The sequence below is a fragment of the Erythrolamprus reginae genome, chromosome Z (assembly GCF_031021105.1).
Source record: "Erythrolamprus reginae isolate rEryReg1 chromosome Z, rEryReg1.hap1, whole genome shotgun sequence".
In the NCBI taxonomy this organism is placed as follows: Eukaryota; Metazoa; Chordata; class Lepidosauria; order Squamata; family Dipsadidae; genus Erythrolamprus; species Erythrolamprus reginae.
The window spans coordinates 31,461,875-31,485,713 of NC_091963.1; the positions used below are offsets into that span (position 1 = coordinate 31,461,875).

Sequence of the window (23,839 nt, forward strand, 5' to 3'; positions counted from 1 at the left end):
TCATGAAACCAACTGGGTGACCTGGCACAGGACACTCTCTTTCCAAATCACTTGAATGAATATTGAATAGGACTATCAAGTCTGCAATCTGATATTCTTTTAAAATAGCTGTAGATATTCAAGGTGATAAAACATGGATTCAGCTAATCAACATTAGCGGATAGATTTCAATATCAATGATTTCAGAATTTCTTTTAATATTTCTTATAATCTGTAAAACAGTGTGTTGGAGTAGTGGTTTTTAGAAGCTAGCCCACCCAGATAGCTAAAGCAGCTAACCAGTCTGCCTCAGACCAGGATATCAGTAGTCTTGAAGATAATTGAAGACAAGTACTGCAGAGTTTCTTAAGAAAATATTTACTTCTTTTGCAGCAAACCTACACTATAACTATTTACACTTTAGTTATCTCTAGTAGATATTATACACAATACTCATATCTCTATCTACTATTCTCAGTTACAATACTCAACTACAAGTCTTCATCCAAGATATTCTTCAAAAATAATCAGCCATCACAAACCACACTAAGCCACACCTAGTCACAAGCCACACAGTATCTCTAAGCTACGCTATCATCAAGCCACACCTATGCAGAGGTGCATCATTGTATATACATTTGTCAACCAATCAGATTACATTACAATTTGTAGATTCACTGTGACTAAGCAATTTTACATTGTTAAAGTCATTACATTGATTATAATTCTTCTCTCTGTAGTTTGGAAACGGATCACATTTAACTAATTTTAGATTCGTATATACAGTGATCCCTCGAGTTTCGCGATCTCGATCTTCGCGAAACGCTATATCGCGATTTAAAAAAAAAAATTAAAAAAAAAAACCACTTCCGGGTTTGGCTTCGGGAGTCAGCTGGGAAGCGGCGCGGCTGTTTTAAAAGGTCGCAGCCGGCCTGGGGGGCTTCCCAGCACCCCCCCGAACCCCCAACCCGGGTTTGGGGGGGGTGCTGGGAAGCCCCCCAGGCCGGCTGCGACCTTTTAAAACAGCCGCGCCGCTTCCCAGCTGAGTCCTGAAGCCAAACGCCAAAGGCGAACTTCCGCGTTTGGCTTCAGGACTCAGCTGGGAAGCGGCGCGGCTATTTTAAAAGGTCGCAGCCGGCCTGGGGGGCTTCCCAGCACCCCCCCCGAACCCCCAACCTGGGTCTTCCCGGCCGCCCACGCAAAGGGGAAACCCCGGCTCCTCGCTGATGCCCGCCGCTCGCCCGCCCGCCAGCAAGAGGGGGAAGACCCAGGGAAGGTTCCTTCGGCCGCCCAGCAGCTGATCTGCTCGGTAGCGCAGCAGCAGCGAGGAGCCAAATCGGGGTTTCCCCTTTGCGTGGGCTGCGGGGAACGCAAACTCCAACATCTACGCATGCGCGGCCATAGAAAAAAGGGCGCGCATGTGCAGATGGTGTTTTTACTTCCGCAACCCTACATCGCGAAAAATCGATTATCGCGAGGGGTCTTGGAACGGAACCCTCGCGATAATAGAGGCATCACTGTGGCTGTATCCTGCAAGATCCTATATTGATTTATGTATTTTTTGTTAACTTACTTAATTAGTTTTATGCCATCCATCACTACCAAGCAACTCTGTGTGGCTTACAACACCATAAATAAAGGGGGAAAATTCAGAATTAAAACATTAGATGTTAAAAATTAAAACCTAATACTAATGTTAAAATGTATAAAAAGAACCAATGTGTAGATGGGGTAGACAAAGGATCTTCTGTTAATCTACTAGCCACCTCCTTCTGGGATCCAGGCCAGTTGGCAAAGCCAGGTTTTCAGGTTGTTTTGGAAGAATAAGGGTGTGGGCAGATTTCACCTCAAGGGGGATTATATTCCAAGGGCTCTTCTAGCAAGGACTGCAATCTGCTCTTCAAGCAGAGTCTAGAAGAACACCAAAGCCACACTGGGTTTGTCTGGGGAAGAATAATATATTAAATTCATGGATCCTGAAGCTCCATGTACCCAGTGTCACTTGGTCTTACCAGGGTTAAGCTAAAGCATGTGGTTCACCACCCAGGCCCCCAGAGCCTCTAGGCACCATGAGAGGACAGCACCAGCAATGCTTGTGTCACCTTAGGCACAAAGTTGAGTGTTATGGTATACTGATGATATCTTATCCCGGGGTATTGGATGATCCCACCCAATGGCTTCATGTAGATCTTAAAAAGACCAGAGAGAACATTGAGTTCTGGGGCATGCCATAAAGAACAGCCAAAGACTACATCTCTCACGCTTTTATTTGTTAATATGGCTTGATGTAGGACTCAAATACAGTGAGATTTATTACACAGAAAAATATCAGCATATTTAGGAATTATTTAAATATTTAAATATTTTTTTTAGACCAGATGCATAAGATCAGTATAAATATAATGATTTTATAAAAATGATGTGCATTTCGAAAATGTTGATGAAAAGACAGCATTAAAAAAGCAAATGCTAAGAGTGGTAACATGGTTCCTTGGGAGAAAAGCAGCAGGAGCTACTTTCAGAAGTGATTTGCAACCTTCTCTGCCTATTTCCCCACTGAGTTTGCTTGTGGAAGCTGGCAGGAAAAGTAATAAATGATGATCACGTGACTATAGAGGTGCTACACCAGCCAGGGCTGTGAAGATCAGTTGTAAGTAGCACTCATTCATTGCTGTTGCAACTTCAGCATAGTTGTTAACTGAGAACTACTTGGGAATTGTGAAAAATGTTTAATTAACAAGGGAAAAGTGAACATAGACAGTTTTATTCAAAAACATGGCTGATTTACATTTTGGACCTAGGTAAAAAAAATCCCATTGCTTTCTATTGTTGAAAAGAGTGGAATGCATTAATGCAAAAACACATGTAAATGGTTATGATTTTTTAAGGAAATAAAAATTGTATATGTGACTTTTCTGGAACCCCAAAACTTTACTACATTCTCTATACCTTCCACGCTGCACACTGTTCAGTTGTTGAGAACCTATACCGATAATTGTTCTGCGTTTTGGTAAACTAGATTGGAATTTTATTTTACTTTATAACTTTATAATTTTCTGTTAGAAATAATAGCTTTGTGCTCTTAGTAAGTAGAAAGATATTTTAACTACCTTTATCATTATTGGTTAACATCAAAAGGTGCTTTAAAACATTTTTTTTCATATAAAACTAAATTTCTATAAAAATCTTTCTTAAAACAGACTGATTATATTATATAAGTGCTTTGAACAGAACAGAATAACATAATTTGAAGGGGCCTTGGAGGTCTTCTAGTCCAACCCTTTACCTAGGCAGAAAACCCTACACCACTTCAGACAAGTGATTATCCAACATCTTAAAAGCTTCCAATGTTGCAGCATTCACGACATCTGGAGGCAAGTTGTTCCACTGATTAATTGTTCTAACTGTCAGGAACTTTGTCTTTAGTTCTAGGTTGCTTCTCTTCTTGATTAGTTTTCACCCATTGCTTGTCCTGCCCTCAGGTACTTTGGAGAATAGATTGATTCCTTGTTTTTGTGGCAGTCCCTGAGATATTGGAATACTGCTATCATGTCACTCTTGGTCCTTCTTTTCATTAAACTAGACATACCCAGTTCCTGCAACCGTTCTTCATATGATTTAGCCTCCAGTCCCCTAATCATCTTTGTTGCTCTTCTCTGCACTCTTTTTAGGGTCTCCATATCTTTTTTAATCGTGGCAACCAAAAGTGGATGCAGTATTCCAAGTGTGGCCTTATCAAGGGATTATAAAGTGGGTATTAACACTTAACATGATCTTGATTTTAACCTCCAAGAATGGGATGACACCATTCCTTCAGCCAGTGAGGACTGAATCTTACAAATTAATATCTTCATCCTGCTGCCTCAATTCCCTCACTTTTGTCTCAGTCCTCAGGCTGAATAGGATGCGGGATCTTTTATGGCTTCCATTCTTTTTAGGTCTTTCTCCACCATCTATCACTGACAGATTTAACCATGGGTTTATCCCCAGCTGATCTACTACCACTGGAGTAGCTGGGTTAAGCAAGTGTGAGCTTTGGGTTGCTCCGCTTGCTGAGACTCAAGCCGAAGGCCACTAGGTCTAAGGGTTCCCCCTCTCGTCTTGGCCTCAGGATTACCCAGGTTTGTTACTCTGACCCTGTTTGAGGTGTCACCCTGGCCTTCTCGGCATCTACTGTCATTTTCATCACTTGATCTCTGGAGCCCTTGCGTTCATGCAACTGAAGGCCAGGGAAACTGTGGCTCTGTTGCCGCTCAGATATAATATGTCAACCAGACTAGAGTTTTGCTGCTGGAGCTATCACGTCCATGCAGCTGCCCTGTCTCTTGTTTGCTGGCATCGGGGCCTTGGCCCCTCCTATCAGAGTTCGCACCCAGCCTCGATCCTTGCAATGACGGCCCAGACTTCAACCTTGCTGCTGGATGTCAATCACCTGCCTTCCGGCATAGGGGTCTTCGCCCCTTGTACCGGCACTAGCCAGTTGTCTTCACGGCTTGACAGCCTCATTCCAAGCCCCATCTGGTCTCCTGCATTGTAGCAGTTGGCCTTTGCTCCTTTCTTAAGGGCTAAAGCAGGCCAGGGTAAACAGCGGTGACCATTTTGAAGTGGCCACATCAGTGGATGGTGGCCATTTTGTGACAATTGGTGAGGCAGTGACCATCTTGTGAGCGGCAGCCATTTTGATAGTGGCACAGGTACCGATTCCATTGAGACCCATTCGGCGAGGCAGCAGCCATTAGTAGCAACCATTTTGAGTGGGTCAAAGTCCTATTACTTCTAACCAAAACAGTTTGAAGCCTTTCAGGCCAGGTTCGGCCGCAGTCACTGCTGAACCTACTCAAGGGCAGAATGGCACAGAAACTCCCATAAAAGCTGTCCCTCTAAGAGGCAAGCCAAATGGGATTTGGCCTCTGACCCACAGCCCTCAGCTGGGACGTCCAGTTCATCCTCCTGCAAAGACATGTCCTTGCAAGCAGTATTCCTCTTCTGCAGGCCTCCTTTCCAAGTCTTCTAAGGTGGCCCAGAGGGATGAGTGTTGCAGGGGCCAGGCACTCAACCAGATGTGGCCAGAACATTGATCTGGCCGAGGTGGCTTCTCTGGACCCCTCTGAAGCGATGTCTTTGGACAATCCAAATTTGACAATGGTGGACAGAGACAGCTGAGAGATTCCTCCCTATCACAGTGCTCCTGAGGTGCCAGTTTCCAAAGCATCAATAACCTTCACTTCAATGGCTGCGGGGCTTTGAGATTCCTCCCAGATCACAACACCTGGACCCTGTGTCCAAAAACTCATAGTCATCACGGTAAAGCAAGGTATTGAGCAGGGTCTTCAACAGAGGGTCAGGTCCACGACTTCCTCCGCCAACGTGGCTGGACCTTCTAATCGCACCTATTCCTCAGAGTATATTGAACATATGGATGGTGTTTGGTGAGTTAGATCTGGACCTCTCTGAGGACGAGGGGCTTTCCCCTGACCTTCCTGCCTTATTGGGCCTGTTTCATCCCTGTCTATTCAAATTGCTTTTATTTTTAAAGCTAAGAATGTGGCCAATCTGGGAACCTCTTCCTCTGGGACATGTAATGAAACCTCTACCAATGCCTCCATGTTTGAGGAGACCACCTCAGAAGCAGAGGTGATATCAGCTCCTCCACTCTTCATAGAGACTATCAAGCACCAATGGCTTGCCCCAACCTCAACGTGGCACCAGATCTGGCACAACATTTACAACTGCCTCTTGTGTACGCTCAGGTGTCATCTTTGTACACATCGAGCCACATGCTAGGCAAATCTGATGAGCTGCTGTGGCCAGAAGACCAGAGGATGGAGCAGGTGCTCCAGAAAGACCACCAGGCGGTTGGTTAGAGCGTCCTCCCTTGATCTTATCTGATCTTCTCTTTATGCAAAGTCATTCCTTTTTTCTTTTTCCCTTTTTCCATCAATCCTCTTTTTCCGGCAACAGACCACTAGGATTGCCCTCAGAGTTCTTCTATCAATCCTGTATCCTAAAGTTCTTCCTAGTTTCGTCCTCTTTCTTCTCTGATATACAGTCCCGTCCCCCCACTCCTTCAAGATGTCACCGTTCTTTAAAAACACCCTGTAACCATGGATCTCCTTCGCAAACATTTTCCCCTCCTTGATACCAGGTCTCTTTCTTTCTCTTTTTTTCCACACATCAAACTGTCTATACTATTGATTTGCGGTTATCAAATCTTTCTTTGGCTTGTTTTCTTTCATCTCAGGTGTGCTGTTTCTCCTTCTTCTCCTGTAAGATATTGCCATCTTTCAGAATTGCTCTGTCACCGCAAATCATCTTCACAAAATTCCTTCACTCCAACAACCCTTCTCTTTATCTTTGCTCGAAAAGAAAAATCTCTACTATCAATCTATTATCACCAAGTTCTTATTAGTTTCATTCTTCTTCGTCTTGGGTGCTTCAGTCTTTCAAAATCACCCCGTCACTAAATATTGTCTTCACGTGGCTTCTCCTCCCAAATCACCCAATCTCTTTCTGTCTTTTTATTTCCGTTCATAAAAAAGCAGTCTCTTTTGCAGGTGATAAAAATATTGCTCAGCACACACTTTTTAATAATTTGTAAGACCACACTTGGAATATTGCAAGCCAGTATTGGTCACCACAATATAAAAAAGATGTTGAGACTTTAGAAAAAGTGCAGAGGTGAGCAAGCAAGTTAAATAAATAAAATAAGTTAAACATGAAAAACAGTTAAGGAATTGGGTATGTCTAATGCAATGAAAAGAAGGACTAGGAATGATGTAATAGCAGTATTCCAATATTTAAGGTATTGTCATAAAGAAGAAAGGGTCAACTTATTCTTCTATTCTAAGCACCTAAAGGAGGACAAGAAAACAATGGATAGAAATTAATCAAAGAGCGAACCTATCTAGAACTAAGAATTATTTCTTAGTATTTCTTATTAAGTTATTTAAGGAATAATTGAGACAAGTAGAGCTTATGGTTCAGTGGTTTCTTCTCAGGCATTTTTATAATAAATAGTCTTGGATCTCAGAATATTTTAATGTCTCTTGCACTTTTCTGCAAAGGCTGCTGTGTTCATTTTGTGTTGATGTATATGAAATATATCAGCCATGTGCCGTCATAAACCAGGAGTTCATAGACCAATGTGCTATGACAATTATAGGGCTGTTTAAATGTTTATGTGCCCTTCTAAATTGTCAATATTTCTGCATAAATATTGCAGAAATAAATCTGTTTTCAAAATCCTAAAACTGAATGAAAAAACACAAATGAGTAAAAAAAATCAAATTTATTCACTGAGGAATATATTCCCAAACTATCATATTTTTTGGACTATATGATGCATCAAGATTTTGAAGAGGTAAGTAAGAAAAAAAGCTGTTTCTTCTTGCCGGCCCTCAGAAGCACTCTGCAAGCCTCTCAAACCCTCTGTGAGCCCAGTTTTTCACAAAAATTGCCTGTTATTTGCAAAAATAAGTGTATTTCTGCCTTCTCCCAGCCCCAGTGGCACTCTGCAGGTCTCCCAAACCCTCTGCACACCTCAGTTTGTTTTTGCAAAAATGTGAAAAACAGGGCAAGCAGAAATTTTGGGAAGCCTGCGGAGTGCTCCTTGGGACTGGGGGGAAGGCAAAAATGCCCCCCCTTTTTTGCAAAAATGATGATTTTGCCTTTGCCACAGGAGCACTCTGCAGGCCTCCCAAACCCTCTGCATACTGCAATGGGTTTATTTTTTGCAAAAATGTGATGCAGGAGTGGGCCTTTGGGAGGCCAAAAATGGCTGTATTTGGTGTATAAGACACACTGACACTTTCACCCACTTTTTTGGGGAGGGCGGAGAGGTGTACCTTATACTCCGAAAAATACTTTACATATATTGTGTGCTTTCGTAATCAGGTGTGAGCAAGGCAGGTTCCACCTTATACAAACCTAATGTTTATAACACATCTTTGGAGTTTTCCGAGAATCTCTGACAAACAGTTATTGATGCTCACCAAGCTGGAAAAGTTTACAAATCCATTTCTATCAGAAGATTGTGTACAAATGGAGACAATTCAGCACCACTGCTATTCTCTTCAGGAATGATTGACCAATCAATATCATACGAAGAGCAAGGTGTTTATACTCTAGCCCAGTGCTTTTGGTTCATGTGTGGGTGTGCTAGCAAACGTGTATGTGTCCACATCCTTTCCCCCCTGTGCTGCCCCCCACCCATGCACACAGGTCATTCTAAAACCTGGTAGATGGGAAAAAAACCCTGGAAGTTCATACATACAAAGGTCCAAAGATATTTTTCCAAGAGTTTTGCATTCCTTATCCTCGCACATGTTTGCAATTGTTCTTTTTTACGTTTCTTCAAATGCAGGGTATACCCTAAATTTTCCACAGCTAACTATAGCCACAAAACTATGTAGCCTTGTCCCTCTCCCCACCCCGCAAGTAAAACAAAACCCAAGCAGGATATTTTGGAGGAAAATCCTCTGGCCACCTTTAGATATCACCAACCCTTAAAAATAATTCCCATTTACTCCATTCAAATTTGCTTTTTGCTTTTTCATCCCTCTCTCCTTCCAAGTTTGCTTTCTACCAGCAAGCACCGGAAACAGACATGTGTGATAACATTTGCAACACTTTCCCCTGCCCTGCTGTCTTAATTTGCTCAATAAGAAAAGCAGGCTAGCCAAAAAGGCAAAATTGCCTGAATTATTGTTGCCCCAGGAGCACAAGACGAGCAGATGCAAAGGGACTCTTTCTAGACAACCAAGACAACCCACCCAACCACAAGCTCCAAGTCGGCGGCCTTGGAAACAGCATGCAAGGCAGCAAGCAAGCAAGTGGCCGGAGCAACGGTAGCAGTTCTCACCGATTCCTCTCTACCTCCTGTAATTCTGGCTTCCACAGTCTGGGACACCCACCCCCCAGACCCCCCCCGGAAGGGGAGGGGAAACTTTTAAGAGAGAGGCCCTGTTTCTGATTGTTCTGGCTTCCTGCTAAAGTTTAGAACAAGCCATGAACTGGAGAAGAAGCAAAAGGACTGGTTTTTCCAATATAAGGCTTGGGCAGGGATTTTAAAACTGGGTGATGTTTATCCTAAGGAAAGTGACGGTCTCTTGGAGAGTGCCTCTCTCTCTCTCTCTCTCTCTCTCTCTCTCTCTCTCTCTCTCTCTCTCTCGCTCTCGCTCTCTCTCTCTCTCTCTCTCTCTCTCTCTTGGCTTATTTCCCCTCTGACTTTTTAAACCCAATCCTCCGCGAGTTGAATCCCTTTTGTTCTGAGCCATGGAAGCTTAAGAAAATATCATGGTAAAAGCACTGCCTAGCCTTGCCAGATTCACTCCCAGCCTCCAGGAACTCTGTTAAGATGGTTTCAAAACGTAGCAGACCCAGCCTTGGGAAGAGAAAAGGGTGCTTCCAGAAGAGCGCCGCAGAGGTGGGAGAGAGATGTGAGAGAGAAAGAAATTTGGAGCAAAACATGCGAGTAAAGCTTTCCCCCTCCCTTGGGGAGGTAGTCGTAGAGAGGCAGAGAGACCTGAAGCTTTCAATACTTTCCTTTTTCAGGATCAATTCTTCCTTTCAGGGTTTCCAACAGCATCAGACTAAAAAGATGAAAAACCCTGCAGTCAAAAGTGACTCCACCTGTTGACTGCATGAGCACATTCTGACAGCTTTCGTAGCAGCAAGCACCACCACCAAACAGTATAGCTGACACCGTGGACAGAAAAAGGTGCTATAAGAGAACTGAGCATATTGATATAAATACACACTGTCTTCCAGCTCTTTCAGAAATTCTTGCACTATGAAATACACAGCATGTGTGGTATCTATTTAAGTTTGGAAAACACACTTCTGGTTTGCCGTGTGCTGTTTTTTGCACTCTGGGGCTTCAGGAAGCTTCCCTGAACCTCGCAGGGTGCAAAAAACAGCCTAATGTACATTTTCCTAATCTTCCAGTTTGTCCATTGGGTTTTTGTTTTGTTATGTTTTTTTGCCTCCGGGACTTCAGGGAAGCTTCCCTGAAGCGTCCAGAGGATGAAACAGCCTTTTCCAGTGCCAAAAATTTGTGCTGGAGCTGAAACCTAGCAAAGTATGGCATGTCCTCTGATATGGCTCCGCGTGCCACCTCTGGCACACATGGCATAGGTTCACCATCATGGCTGTAGCCGATCTCAAAGAGGTCCAGGAACTAAAGGCCTTTCTTGCATTTGGTGCCATTACTTTCCATGACAGAATCATTGGGAGAAACTGAGCAATAGTGGTATGCATGGCAAGGTTGCGAGAAGACAGTTGCTATTCTTCAAAAGAAAACTGCTCCATGGATAAGCCAGAGGCCATTGAAAGAATGTTCTGTGATGGATGATACTGAAATATAATTTTCTTTTGGCTTGAATTAAAAATGTTATATTAGCTGAAAGGGAAAACACTACATTCCAGTATCAGAATATTATCCTATTTATGAAATATGCTGGTAACAGTAATTATTTGTGTCTGGCTCTGGACCCAGGATGACCTGACAACGTTGATGGAACTATGGGTTCTGAATTGTATTAGCAATTTCTATAGGAAATTGTCAAAATTGTCCATTAACTGAAGCTCAAAGGAAAGCAGCAAGACAATTACGCAAAACAAGTTGTACAACCAAGGAAGAAGAAATTTAATGTTTTGGCATTTTCTAGAACTTCATTATAGAATTAAAATTTAGATTTGGAGTAATTAGCATGAATTAGCAAAATTGGAATTCAATTTTTTTTTTCTACCAAGGGATAATTTGAAGGAGAGGAATCTATAAAAGCAGAGCTGGAATAGAAATAAACTAAGAGTGTGGTGGGGCAACAAAGCATGGTAGATGCTGTGGCTAGGAGGACTTTCACACTGGTTTGCCTGGTGCGCCAGTTGCGGGCCTATTTGGATGGGGAGTCTCTTCTCACAGTCACTCACGCCCTCATCACCTCGAGGCTCGATTTCTACAATGTGCTCTACTTGTGGCTACCCTTGAAGAACGTTCAGAGACTTCAATTAATCTAGCATGCAGCTGCACAAGTTGTGTTGGGCATACCTAGGCATGTCCATATCAATCCAGCATTCTGCAACCTGCACTGGTATCTGATTGGTATCTGAATGCAAATCAAGGTGTTGGTTATTACCTAAAAAGCCCTACATGGCATTGGACCAGATTATTTAAAAGACCGTCTTCTGTCTCACATATCCCAGCGACTGGTTAGGTCACACAGACCTAACGTTCTTCTCCGGGTCCTGCCGGCCAAACAATGCTGACTGGCGGGGTCGCGGGGAAGGGCCTTCTCTGTGGAGATCCCAGTCCTCTGGAACCAACTTCCCCCAGAGATTTTTAGTGCCTCCACTCTCCTTGCCTTCGAAAGGTGCTGAAAACACATCTGTTCTGGCAGGCCTGTTCTGGCAGTGATAGTTCCAACTCCGCTCAATAGTGTGAATGATGGATGATTGATTGTTTTATATTGTTTTTTTTTTGTCTTTCTAGCTTTTCTAATTACTTACAATTAACTATTTTTATTGTTATATTGAATTTTATTCTTGAAAGCAGCCCCAAGTCCTCAAGGAGAAGGGCAGCCTATAAATCTAATGATGATGATGAAGGAAGTACTTAGAACTTGGAATATGTAAAGTTCTTTCCATTCCATCATACGTTCTTCTAATATATGATGTTTTCTATTCAGGGCAAATATTAGAATATATATTTAGTAGGAGTGGAACTTTTTTAGGTGTGAAATAATGCTCTTCCTTTTTGAAATCCTCACAACTCCATTTTTTAAAATTTATTTTAGGAAATTATTACATCAATAAAATACCTCATATGAAACAATACAGGGCATTATATAGGGCGGGGTCTCCAACCTTGCCAACTTTAAGCCTGGTGGACTTCAACTACCAGAATTCTCAAGCTATTGTTGCTGGCAGGTGAATTCTGGGAGTTGAAGTCCGCCAGCTTAAAGTTACCAAGGTTGGAGGCCTTGATATAGGAAAGTTTATAAATTAGCAAAGTTGTAGACTTAGATACAGATACAAAGAGACAATGCCAGATGTTTACACTTTTTCGTGTTCTAGTACAAATTTGTGACTTTCATAGGAACTGCAGGAAATATGAAATATGGCAGATTTGTACCTGTCTGCCTATATCAAGTAATTTAGGAATTAATTCTATTTGTCTAAGTAATATGCTGAATATTATTGAAATAACACTGAAACATGTCTTGATTTATGGCATGAAATACTATTCTAGATAATTATGTAGAAATGTAGTAATGTCTTTTATAGAAAGGCCTGAATGGAAATAGGTTTTTATTTTAAAAGGCCTTTGTGTTTTCATTATTATGATAGATGCTCCAGTTTCTGCAATATATAAATAAATAAAACATAAGCTCATTGATTTTAATGATAATTAATAAAAGAGTTAATAAAGTTTGAGACTATATTTTTTATTGTCTAATCATCATTTTCATTGTTTAAAAGTTAGGTTTATAGCTCTGTGAAGAATCTTATAATCTTGTCTGTCCGTATATGTTATTTGCTAAAGAATAAATATTAAATAATTAAAATTAAATTAAATGAAAATCATAAGGAAACTTCTTGATATGAATTTATTCTATTTATATTGTCAAAAATGTTAAGAATAAAATTAAATTAACTTTTTATAGGTTGGGCTCATGTGGTTTGTGCTCTGTACATTCCCGAGGTGCAGTTTGCAAATGTTTCTACAATGGAACCTATCGTGTTGCAGTCTGTTCCTCATGATCGTTATAATAAGGTATAATTAAATTATGATTTTCTTTCTTTATATAACATTGTTATTTTAAATTATTTTAAAATTTATAAAAATACTTTTGTGAACTCTTGCACTTCTGTTTACTGAAATGAGTAAATTAGAAAAATAATTATAATAACATTATAATTTGTAGCATGAAGTAATTTTTCTTTAGTTTATATTTCAACATAACCTGAAATATTTTATTTAAATAGATTTCCAAAATAAAAAGTATTTTGTAATACTTTCAGTGTAATCAGTAACTCTTATAAGCAAATGAAGGTTATCAGAAATGCTAGTTGAGAATAGAATGTCAGCTTGTCATTTACATTTAATATAATATTTTGTTTCTTACAAGAGGCAAACTTCTTTGGTCAATGTTCTATCTATCTATCTATCTATCTATCTATCTATCTATCTATCTATCTATCTATCTATCTATCTATCTATCTATCTATCTAATCTATCTATCTATCTCCCTAGGGCCCTGATGGTGAATCTATAGCATGTGTGCCACAGGTGACATGTGGAGCCATATGGGAGGGCACACAAGACTTTTCCATGTTTCAGCTCTGGCAGGCATGCGCTGGCCAGCTGATTTTCGGCCTTGGAAAGGCTGTTTCGTCCTCTGGACGCTTCAGGGAAGCTTCCCTGAAGCCTCGGAGGCAGAAAAATCCCACAACAGACAAACTGGAAATTAAGAAAAACACATTTCCGGTTTGCCTGTTTGGGCATTTTTTTTCGCCTATCAGCAATAGTGGGTTCCTACCGGTGTGACCCCGAGTGAGGCACGGCTAGGAATTCACTGATGATGCAATTTTTGGTGAGTTTCCCCCCTCTGAGAAGGAACTTTTCAGTTGGGCTTCAGACAAAGAATAAAGGACGGCATTAAGAGAGTGTGTGCGGGAGGGCTTCTTCCGACACAGAGATGCCAGGGGGGAAAAATAGTCAAAAAATGCATCATCAATGGATTGCTAGAAGTGCGGCACTCTGGACTGCACTGGTAGGAACCTAGTAAGCTTCAGAAAGGCCACAGGGTATACAGCGTGGGGAACGTACATGCGCGAGGGAAGAGAAGGTGTGTGGGCATGTGCATGCATGGTAGCACACCCACACACCCCTTTTTGGCACACAAACCAAAAAAGATTCACCATCGTTGCCCTAGGGCAAGGATGGTGAACCTTTTTTCCCCCTTGGATGCTAACAGAGCATGGGCACGCACTATTGCCCAGCTCTGAAGCCCGAATGAAAAGGGTCTGGATAATCCGTTTCATCCAATGACCGTAGAAGCTACAACCTTTCCTACAAAGGATAGGTTGGAGAATTGAGAAAATCAATTTGATATCAACAGTTCTCCCCTCTCTAGTATTGTAAAATATAGTTTTATATTTGGTATTAATTTGACCAAGCATGATGACAAATACCTAAATAAATTGGAAGTTTGATCCTTTTTTTTTTTTTTGCTATTTACCAATAAGAAATAAACCAGGTTTATTTTACTGGTATGTGAAGAGTTTTTAGTTGTAAAAGTTTTGAAAACTAAATAAGGCTATGGCCTTTTCTTTTGACAAATTTTAAAATGCTACGACATAAATTTCATCAAATGATGGTGGTTGCAATTAATAACTAGGCCTCATTTTTTAAAACACCTGGACAAAATATTGTTTAAACTGTATAGGTAGCCCTTGGCTTACTATTGGTCACATAACAATTGTTTGGAATTATAGTGATCTTGGAAAGGGTGCTATACATATAAAGTCATTTGGATTCAGTCCTAGCTGGAACCTGTCAATGGTGTTGGTCCATATGAGATGCCCGAGGAACAGCCTTACCCAGTTATCTGAGAACAGTTCAATCCTGCTAGACCTGATGAAATGGACAGGACCCTCATTGTTGTCAGTGCAATCAATTGGTTCCTTGTCTGTTTTGATTGGTGAAAGTTTTCAGGATAGTGACTGCCAGGTGGGTTCAGGTTAATTCCTGAATTAATTAATTCCTCACTACTGAATTAATTAATTCCTCACTACTGAATTAATTAATTCCTCACTACTGAATTGGAGTTTCTCAGGGTTTTTAAAAAAGTGGTCTGGGTTCAACCCTTCCTAAAAAAACCCATCTCTTGAACTCACCTACCTGGACATCCAGGTTTCTAACTTTCTTTCTTAGGGAAGGTGGTAGAGAAGGTGGTTGCTTGGCAGTTTCAGACAGTCCTGGATGAAACTGATCTGGACCCCTTCCAGTCAAGATCTAGGCCTGGTTATGGGATACAAAGAGCATTGGTTACACTTTCTGATGATGTTTGGCGAGAGCAGGATGGGGATGCAGCCATACTTGTTGTCCTTGGTGGCTCAGCAGCCTGCAGTACCATCAATCAGGTATCCTTTTGGGCTGTCTGTAGGGTTTGGGTGCAGCCCTGTAATGGTTTGGTTTCTTTCTCCAAGGCTTGCCCTTTATAAGCCCTTGGTAAGGCCATACTTGAATATGGCATTCAGTTTTGGTCGCCATAATGCAAAAAGGATGTTGAGACTCTAAAAAAAGTGCAGAGAAGAGCACTTCTCCTTTGGTGGACTAGAGGCTAAAACATATGAAGAATGATTGCAAGAACTGGGCATGGCTAGTTTAATGAAAAGAAGGACCAGGGGAGACATGATAGCAGTGTTACAATATCTCAGGGATTGCCACAAAAAAGAAGGAGTCAACCTATCCTCCAAAGCACCTGAGGATAGAACAAAAAGCAATGGGTGGAAGCTGAAGAAAGAGAGAAGCAACTTAGAACTAAAGAGAAATTTCCTGACAGAACAATTAATCAGTGGAACAGCTTGCCTCTGATCCCACAACACAGGAAATTTTAAAGAAGATGTTGGATAACCATCTGTCTGAAGTAGTGTAGGGTTTCTTGCCTAAGCAGGGAGTTGGACTAGAAGACCTCCAAGGTCCCTTCCAACTCTGTTGTTATTGTTATTGGTCCCAATTTGTTAGGGAGGGAGTGATCCAGGGCCACTGCTGTATGGCATATTGCAGGGCTCCGTACCTGCAGTACTCAGTCCCTCACATGATGTTTTTATATATTAATTGGATTGATTTTATTATTGTCTCTTATATACAATATGTTGTGAGCCGCCCCGAGTCCTTGGAGAGGGGCAGCATACAAATCCAATTAAATATAAATATAAGGGCAAGGCGCTAGAATATGAACTGAGAGCAAATCCTACTGCCTGTTAACAATCATGATGTTATTTAATTTGAGTAATGAAATATCACCAAAAAACAACCGAGCTTAGAGAGCACCAATTTCAACTCTGAGCTACAAATATTGTCCTTTATCGACTATTCCATATTCTGTATTCTAAAATAAGGATTTCAAAAATGCTTATTGCTAAACATAACTGTCTCTCTCAATCTTTCTTGATAGGATTTAGTTTCTTGTTCTTGGATTGTTCTTATTGAGAGTAGAATACAGTAGGAGTAGGGGTAAAATAGGAATAGGAATAGAAGTGTGATTGGACACAGAAAGAATTTGTCTTTGGTGCATAAGCTTTCAGTATACATACAAACAACAAAGTAATACAGTGATCCCCCGATTATTGCGAGGGTTCCGTTCCAGGACCCCTCGCAACGAGCGGGTTTTCGCGAAGTAGCGCTGCGGAAGTAAAAACACCATCTGTGCATGTGCGCCCTTTTTTCATGGCCGCACATGCGCAGATGGTGGGGTTTGCGTGTGGGCGGCGGGGAAGACCCCAGGAAGGTTCCTTCTGCCGCCGAGCAGCTGATCTGCTCGGTAGCGCAGCAGCAGCAAGGAGCGGAAGATGGGGTTTCCCAAAGGCGAACTTCACCCGGGGGTGGAAAGCAGACGTCGGCCTCCTCCTGATTTTTCCTTTCCCCCACACCCCGGACTTTGGGAGAGGGAGGGGCAGGGTGGGAGGGAAGGAAGGCGCCCCCCCACCTCAACTTCGCCAGAAGAAGCCGGGCGACGGGGATAAACCGGGGGGAGACACCCCCCCCCAGGCGAGAGAGAGATCGCGATCTCTCGGGGTGAGCCCTTGCAAAAAAGAAGGAGAAGGCGCAAACGGGGAGGGAGGGAGGGAGGGAAGGAAGGGGGTGGGTCCTTCTAGCCTGCCCCCTCCCCCGCCGGCTTCCTCGCTGCCGCCTCTCCCTTCAGCTCATGATTAAAAAGAAGCTTGGGAAGGGGGCTGGCGGGGCGGGGTGGGGAGCGCAGAGAAAAGCGAGGCGAGCTCCGGACGGGCTCCCTTAACACGCCCAGCCTGACTGAAAGTTCCCTGGATTGTTGTTGTTTTTCATTTTCTCTCTCTCCACCACGCTTTTTTTCGCCTTCCTAGCAGCCTCCCTTCCTCCCATGTCCACCCCCCAAAGTAGCACAAAATCCAAAGGAGCCGAGCCGGGGCAAAGGGAGAGAAGGAGAAATCCGCGGCAGCGTGTGCGCCCCGGTGCCAGCCGCTGAATCGGGGCGCTCCTTCCCTCCCCCGCTTTTTGTTCCTTCGTTGGTTGGGGTTGCAAGTCCGGGGAAATTTTCGTTCCCATGAAGAGGGGGGAGGATGCGGTGTCCCCCCACCCTCCCTGGCCGAAGCGGCATTTTAAGGAACCGCTATGCGGAGGCAAGAAACTCGGGAAAGGGAGAAAAAGAACGGGCGGCGCATTCTTGTCCAAGGAATCCCGGGCCGGGCCGGCGAGCTTTTCGGCTTTCTTCCCCAGGGGAAAAGGGGTGTGTGTGTGTCCAGCCTCTAGCCAGCCCCTTTCCCAAGCTTCTTTTTATTCATGAGCTGAAGGGAGAGGCGGCAGCGAGGAAGCCGGCGGGGGAGGGGGCAGGCTAGAGGGTTGCCCTGCCCCCCCCCACTCACTTCTTTGCCGCTCCGCCTCGAGAAAGGGACCAAAAAACCCCACACCAAAACTCCAGCGCTTCCTTCGCTTCTTCTTCTCCGCCGCCACCGACAGGCTTTGAGTTTGTGGCTGCGGGACGAGCGGCGAAATGACTTGGAGGAATGTGAAGCTGAAACCGGGCGGTTTCAGCTTCACATTCCTCCAAGTCATTTCGCCGCTCGTGTCCTGGCTAAACCGGGCAGCAGGAGACAGGCTTTGAGTTTTTGACTGCGGGGGGAGAAGTAGGACTTTCCTAACTCCCTCGCCCTGCAGCCAAAACTCAAAGCCTGTCTCCTGCTGCCCGGTTTAGCCAGGACACGAGCGGCGAAATGACTTGGAGGAATGTGAAGCTGAAACCGGGCGGTTTCAGCTTCACATTCCTCCAAGTCATTTCGCCGCTTGTGTCCTGGCTAAACCGGGCAGCAGGAGACAGGCTTTGAGTTTTTGACTGCGGGGGGAGAAGTAGGACTTTCCTAACTCCCTCGCCCTGCAGCCAAAACCGCCCGGTTTCAGCTTCACATTCCTCCAAGTCATTTCGCCGTTCGTGTCCTGGCTAAACCGGGCAGCAGGAGACAGGCGGTGGGCTGGGAGCCGCAGGCGAAAGGAGCTCGGGCATTGTTCTCCGGACCCCGCCCGCAGCCTGGAGAGGGAAAGGGCCGCCGCGGGGCTGAGCGGGCGGGGTCCGGAGAACAATGCCTGGCGCCGCGCTCCGATGCCCGAGCTCCTTTCGCCTGCGGCTCCCAGTCCACCGCCTCGCTGGTTGGCTTCTCCTCCTGCTCAGCCTTGCCTCGGCCTTTGTGCGCGGCTTGTCCCGACAGCCCCCCACCCCAGCACTTTGAATCCAGCAGCTTCTGCTGGATACGGGCGGTGGGTGGGACGAGCGGCGCGGAAGCCAGGGGCTGTGGCAGCTCGCCCCCCAATCGCCCGTATCCAGCAGAAGCGGCGGGATTCAAAGTGCTGGGGTGGGGGGGTGTCCCGACAGCCCCCACCCCAGCACTTTGAATCCAGCAGCTTCTGCTGGATATGGGCGGTGGGTGGGACGAGCGGCGCGGGAGCCAGGGGCTGTGGCAGCTCTCCCCGCCCATCGCCCGTATCCAGCAGAAGCGGCGGGATTCAAAGGGATTCAAGGCTAACTTCTGCGCTTGGCTTGAGGACTCAGCTGGGAAGCGGCACGGGTGTTTTAAAAGGTCTCCGCCGGCATGGGGGGCTTCCTACTACCCCCCCGAACCCCCAACCCGGGTTTGGGGGGGTGCTAAGAAGCCCCCCATGCCGGCGGAGACCTTTTAAAACACCCGTGCTGCTTCCCAACTGAGTCCCGAAGCCAAACGAACCCGGGTGGCCGGGCGAGCAGCGAGCAAATGGCGGGTGGCCGGGCGAAGGGCGGGCGAGCGGGTGCTGGGGGGGGGGGCCTTCTCGCCCTCCCGCCAGCAAGAGGGGAAGACCCAGGGAAGCCGCCCAGCAGCTGATCTGCCCGGCGGGGAACACCATCTACGCATGCGTGGCCATAGGAAAAGGGCGCACATGCGCAGATGGTGTTTTTTAACTTCCGGGTTGAAAAATCGCGATGTAGCCCGTTCGCAATGGTCGGGGACGCAATAACCGGGGGATCACTGTATAACCATAAGTTGCTAATAGAAAATAGTAGAAAAGATGAGAGGGATAATATAGCCCTACAGCATGGGTACATATCCTTAGGCATAAGACAAACCTGTCGGAATTAGCTATTCAGCAGAGTGATGGCATGAGGGGAAAAACCTATATGTGTAGTTATTTTGGAATGTAGTGCCCTGTAGCAGTGTCCCAAAGGGAGGAGTTTGGAACAGTTTATCTCCAGGATGTGAGGGATCTATAGATATTTTCTCAGCCCTCCTTCTGACCCATGTAATATAGAGTAATACCTCGTCTTACGAACTTAATTGGTTCCAGGAGGAGGTTCGTAAGGTGAAAAGTTCGTAAGACGAAACAATATTTCCCATAGGAAACAATGTAAAATAAATTAATGCATGCAAGCAAAAAAAAAAAAAAAAAATCGCAAAAATGGCACTCCAGTGGGCGCCGCCCCCCAGCTGTCACCTTTTGAAACAGCTGGGCGCTTCTCAGCATTCTCCCGAACACCGAACCCGGAAGTTCGGCAAAAGTTCGGGTCCGGCGTTCGGGTTTGGGAGGCCGCTGAGAAGCTCCGCCCCCAGCTGTCGCCTTTTGAAACAGCCGGGGGGCTTCTATGTGTTCTCCCGAACCCGAACTTTTGCTGAACCTCCGGGTTCGGCCTTCGGGAGGCCACCGAGAAGCCCCGCCGCCTGGCTGTCACCTTGCCAGAAAAGCCAATAGGGAATTCCATGGGCGGAGCTTTGACGTCACGGAGATGTCCTTCCTGGAGTCCACGTTTCGGCCGGCCAGGAAGGATGTCTTTGTGACATCAAAGCTCCGCCCATGGAATTCCCTATTGGGATTCCCCACCTCTGTTTGAGCCTCCCGACCGGCCGGCAGCTCCGCGGCTCTTCTGGCAAGGTGACAGCCGAGCGGTGGGGCTTCTTGGCGGCCTCCCGAACCCGAATGCCAAACCCGAACTTTTGCCAAACTCCTGATAAAGAGAGATTGGCAGTCGAATCTATCAGGATTATGCCGAAGCAATGGCAGCATAACAGTTTCCTCATCTGCCAAAAGGGAACAAGCAAAAAGAAAGACATCACAAGACAATCAGAACTAGAACATCAGTTTTTGGGTTGGCAGTAATGCGTTCTCATCAGAAGCATACATAAGTGGGCTGGCTTCATGCTTTAAGTATCATTCTGCTTCTTCCTTGGTTAAGGGAGCCAGAAGAAAGAGCGAAAATTCCTGCATTTTAGTTTCTCCCTATTCATACATCTATAGTTTTTGGTTAAGGAAGAAGACAGTGTGTAAAACACTCTTTTCCAATTAAAAGAAAATGAACAGAGGAGAAAATTCAGTATTTTTCAAATAGTATCTCCCCAACTTTGGTGCATGAAAGGTATGAGTAGCAGTCCTATCTTCTGAAAGAGTTAGCCAAAATAGCTTAGAATCTTTCTGAGGGATTTATCAGATGGGATTGATTGTTATAGCAAAGTGAAAACTGCAGTAGATTTTTAGGGCTCCTGTGGTTCTAAAGAGACAGAAAGATTTAACTACCTGATCAGTTAGTCCTGTTAAATGTGTGAAGTGAGGACTGGGAAAGAATCTTACTGTACATTTGTTACATTTTTGCCTCACTATCAAAAGGCTTAGGAATTTGACTACAAATAATTCAGCAGAGTAGGGTTCAAAGGTAAATGTGGTGTGTGTGGAGGTTGGATCTCAGGTTTTCCTTTGAAATAGGGATTTGCTTATCTGTAGCAGACAACCTTAGATTAATTTGACATTATTAGTTTACATTTTCCGGCACGTTTAGGAATGGCCAGGTTGGCTGAAACTACTCCTACGACTTCTGAAGAATCATAATTCTAGATTAAAATGTATTATTAAAAATAAATAACATCGTGACAGAGGGAATATTGAAAACATAGTAGATTAAAAATAGCTTCAAAATGGAGGGGGAAAAAACAATTGCTAATATGTTATTGGGATTAAGGTATTGGATTTAGTTGGGGAGATATGGGCTTGTTTCTTTAAAATAGGAGGAGGAATGAGTATTAAAGTATGCCACCTTGAATTCCTTTTGTTATAATAAAGTAATAAAGATAGGATTTAAAATAATCTAATCTAATATTCTGCAAATCTACCATAAAAAATAGTAATTACTGCCTTTAACATCCATGGTGGCACCATTAGTTGCCCAGTGGCTTATCATAAAACAATTTTAGAGCATTCTAAAGACCTTCTAGAAGATTGTCATCAGAATTATTGGGACTATGGTACAGTGATACCTCATCTTACAAACTTAATTGGTTCCGGGACGAGGTTGTTAAGGTGAAAAGTTTGTAAGACGAAACAATGTTTCCCATAGGAATAAATGGAAAAGCGATTAATGCGTGCAAGCCCAAAATTCACCCCTTTTGCAGGCCGAAGCACCCATTTTTGCTGCTGGGATTCCCCTGTGGCTCCCCTTCATGGGAAACCCCACCTCCGACTTCTGTGTTCTTGCGATGCTGCAGGGGAATCCCAGCAGGGAAATCCTAGCATCACAAAAATGGGCACTTCGCTGGCAATGGAAGTCCGGAAGTGGGGTTTCCCAGCGAAGGGAGCATCAGTGAAATCGCAGCATTGCAAAAACTCGTTTAAACGAGTGCTTTTCTGGCAACAGAAGTGCGGAGGCGGGGCATCCCAGCGGCGGCGGTGGGTTTGTAAGGTGAAAATAGTTTGTAAGAAGAGGCAAAAAAAATCTTAAACCCCGGGTTTGTATCTCGAAAAGTTTGTATGACGAGGCGTTTGTAAGACGAGGTATCACTGTATTCTCTTAGTCAGGAATCACTCTTTGAATGTGTTGATTCTCATATATGTAAGAGAAGATAGTCTGCAGATACCTTGATGCTAAGGAATTTACAGTTGATAGCTGGCACTTTGAATTGTTTTTGGGTTGGCAGTAATGTGTTCTTGGGAAGCCAATGAAGCTTCCCAAGAACAATTTTTTACATTTACAAAACCATGGGGCACATTGAGAGGGGGGGGGGGACTAAAAAAATAATGGACAAAAAAATTCTCTCTTCCTCCCTTTCGCTCTATTTCTCTCTCCCTCTTTCTCTCCCTTCCTCTTTTTTCTCTCTCTCCATCCCTCTTTCTTTTTCTCTTCCTTCTTTCTTCTTTTTTGCTCTCTTTCTCTCTCCTCCCCTCCCGCCCTCTATGTCTTTCTCTCTCCCACCTTCCCTCCCTCTCTTTCTCTCTCTTGCTTTCTTTCTTTCTCTCTTGTTCTCTTTCTTTCTCTCTCTTGCTTGCTTTCTCTCTTGTTTGCTTTCTCTTTCTCTCTCTTTCTTTCTCTCTCTCTTGTTTTCTTTCTCTGAGCTTCGTGGCACACCTGACCATGTCTCACGGCACACTGGTTGAAAAACACTGCTTTAAGCCATTCTAAAAGTGATAAGGATGGGTGACTGTTGCCACAGCTTCCTTCTCCAGTTAAACACAGTTTGGGCAAAAGCCCCCTTCAGCAGGTGAATCTGGAATGAACCTCATGTAGATTTCCTCCTTCAGGAAGCTTACTACCTTGTCCAGGCTAACAACAAAATCAACAAGACTCTTATTTTTGAATACACATGGCCTACATCAAGTCAGAATTTCAGTTTTGTTTCTTCCCATCCAATCCCTCATAGTTTTTAGACCTATGTGTAGTAGATATTATCAGCATTTGGATAGCATCTTATTCAAAATCTGACCTAGCAATTTCAGTGTGCCTGTTAAACAATAGGAGTAAAAGAGACAAAACCTGCAAAGGAGTCACTGCTAGGATGAACTTGTTTCCCTTCAACTGAAACTGCTCACTTAAATTAGAGTATAATCACTGAAGCATAGGGTCCCTCCCCCAATTCTCAGAAGCATACCAGAAGGTTAGCATGGTTGATTTGCACTGAAAGCAGGTAAGAGATCTAAAAGAATCAAGAGGGACACCCTCCTAACAAAAGTCTAGATTGAAGGAATGCTGTTTCTGTCCCCAACACAGTTTGGAAAGAATTCAGATGATCCATTTAATTTAGTGACAGAAATTATAATGGTTATATAAGAAAGTTTAGAGACTAGACTACACAATAGTTCTCCAAATTTGCAGGATTCAAAGAAGGAGATATGCCACATTTTTCCTCTTGTCTAGAGACGTTTCCATTTAGCTCTGGAGAATTTTTGCCTTTCTGTCTTAGCACAGCCTATCTCACAGGTTGATGAATTTTTTTTTGAAAAATTCCCACATTAGATACTTTGAGCTTTAGAGAAAAAGTTTGATAAATATCAGAAATTAATCAGAACAAATCAAATGGCAGGTCAGAACTCAAGAGTAGTTTTTCCCAGCATTTTTAATGCTACCGTATTATTTCCAGAGAATGGATTTGGTGCAAATTAGATGAATAAGCCTATCTCTTTAAAAATATGGCTTGTTTTTGAATTAGTGTAATAAGTGAACTATAATTGATGTTTTAATACCATGTGTAATTCAATAAATATAGATTAAAATCTAATGTGTATAGGAATGGTAATTGCTTTAGTATTTTTTGCACATAGATTAAAGCTCATTGACAGTACAGGTATTTTTTTAAACGGAATAAAGTTGCCAACTAGAAA

The 23,839-nt window shown here is 43.8% G+C and overlaps 1 protein-coding gene across 5 annotated transcripts in view; it reads left to right on the top strand.

Moving 5' to 3' along the window:
• Positions 1 to 23,839, top strand: part of MLLT10 (MLLT10 histone lysine methyltransferase DOT1L cofactor) — a 154,708-nt gene that overhangs the window by 22,323 nt on the left and 108,546 nt on the right. For 4 of the 5 annotated variants that reach the window (XM_070727320.1, XM_070727321.1, XM_070727322.1 and 1 more), the window contains one exon: positions 12,642 to 12,751. The exons of the other annotated variant lie outside the window; for it this stretch is intronic. In XM_070727320.1, coding sequence (XP_070583421.1) covers positions 12,642 to 12,751 — 110 coding nt within the window. The remainder of the gene's footprint in view (positions 1 to 12,641; positions 12,752 to 23,839) is intronic. 5 annotated transcript variants of the gene reach the window in all.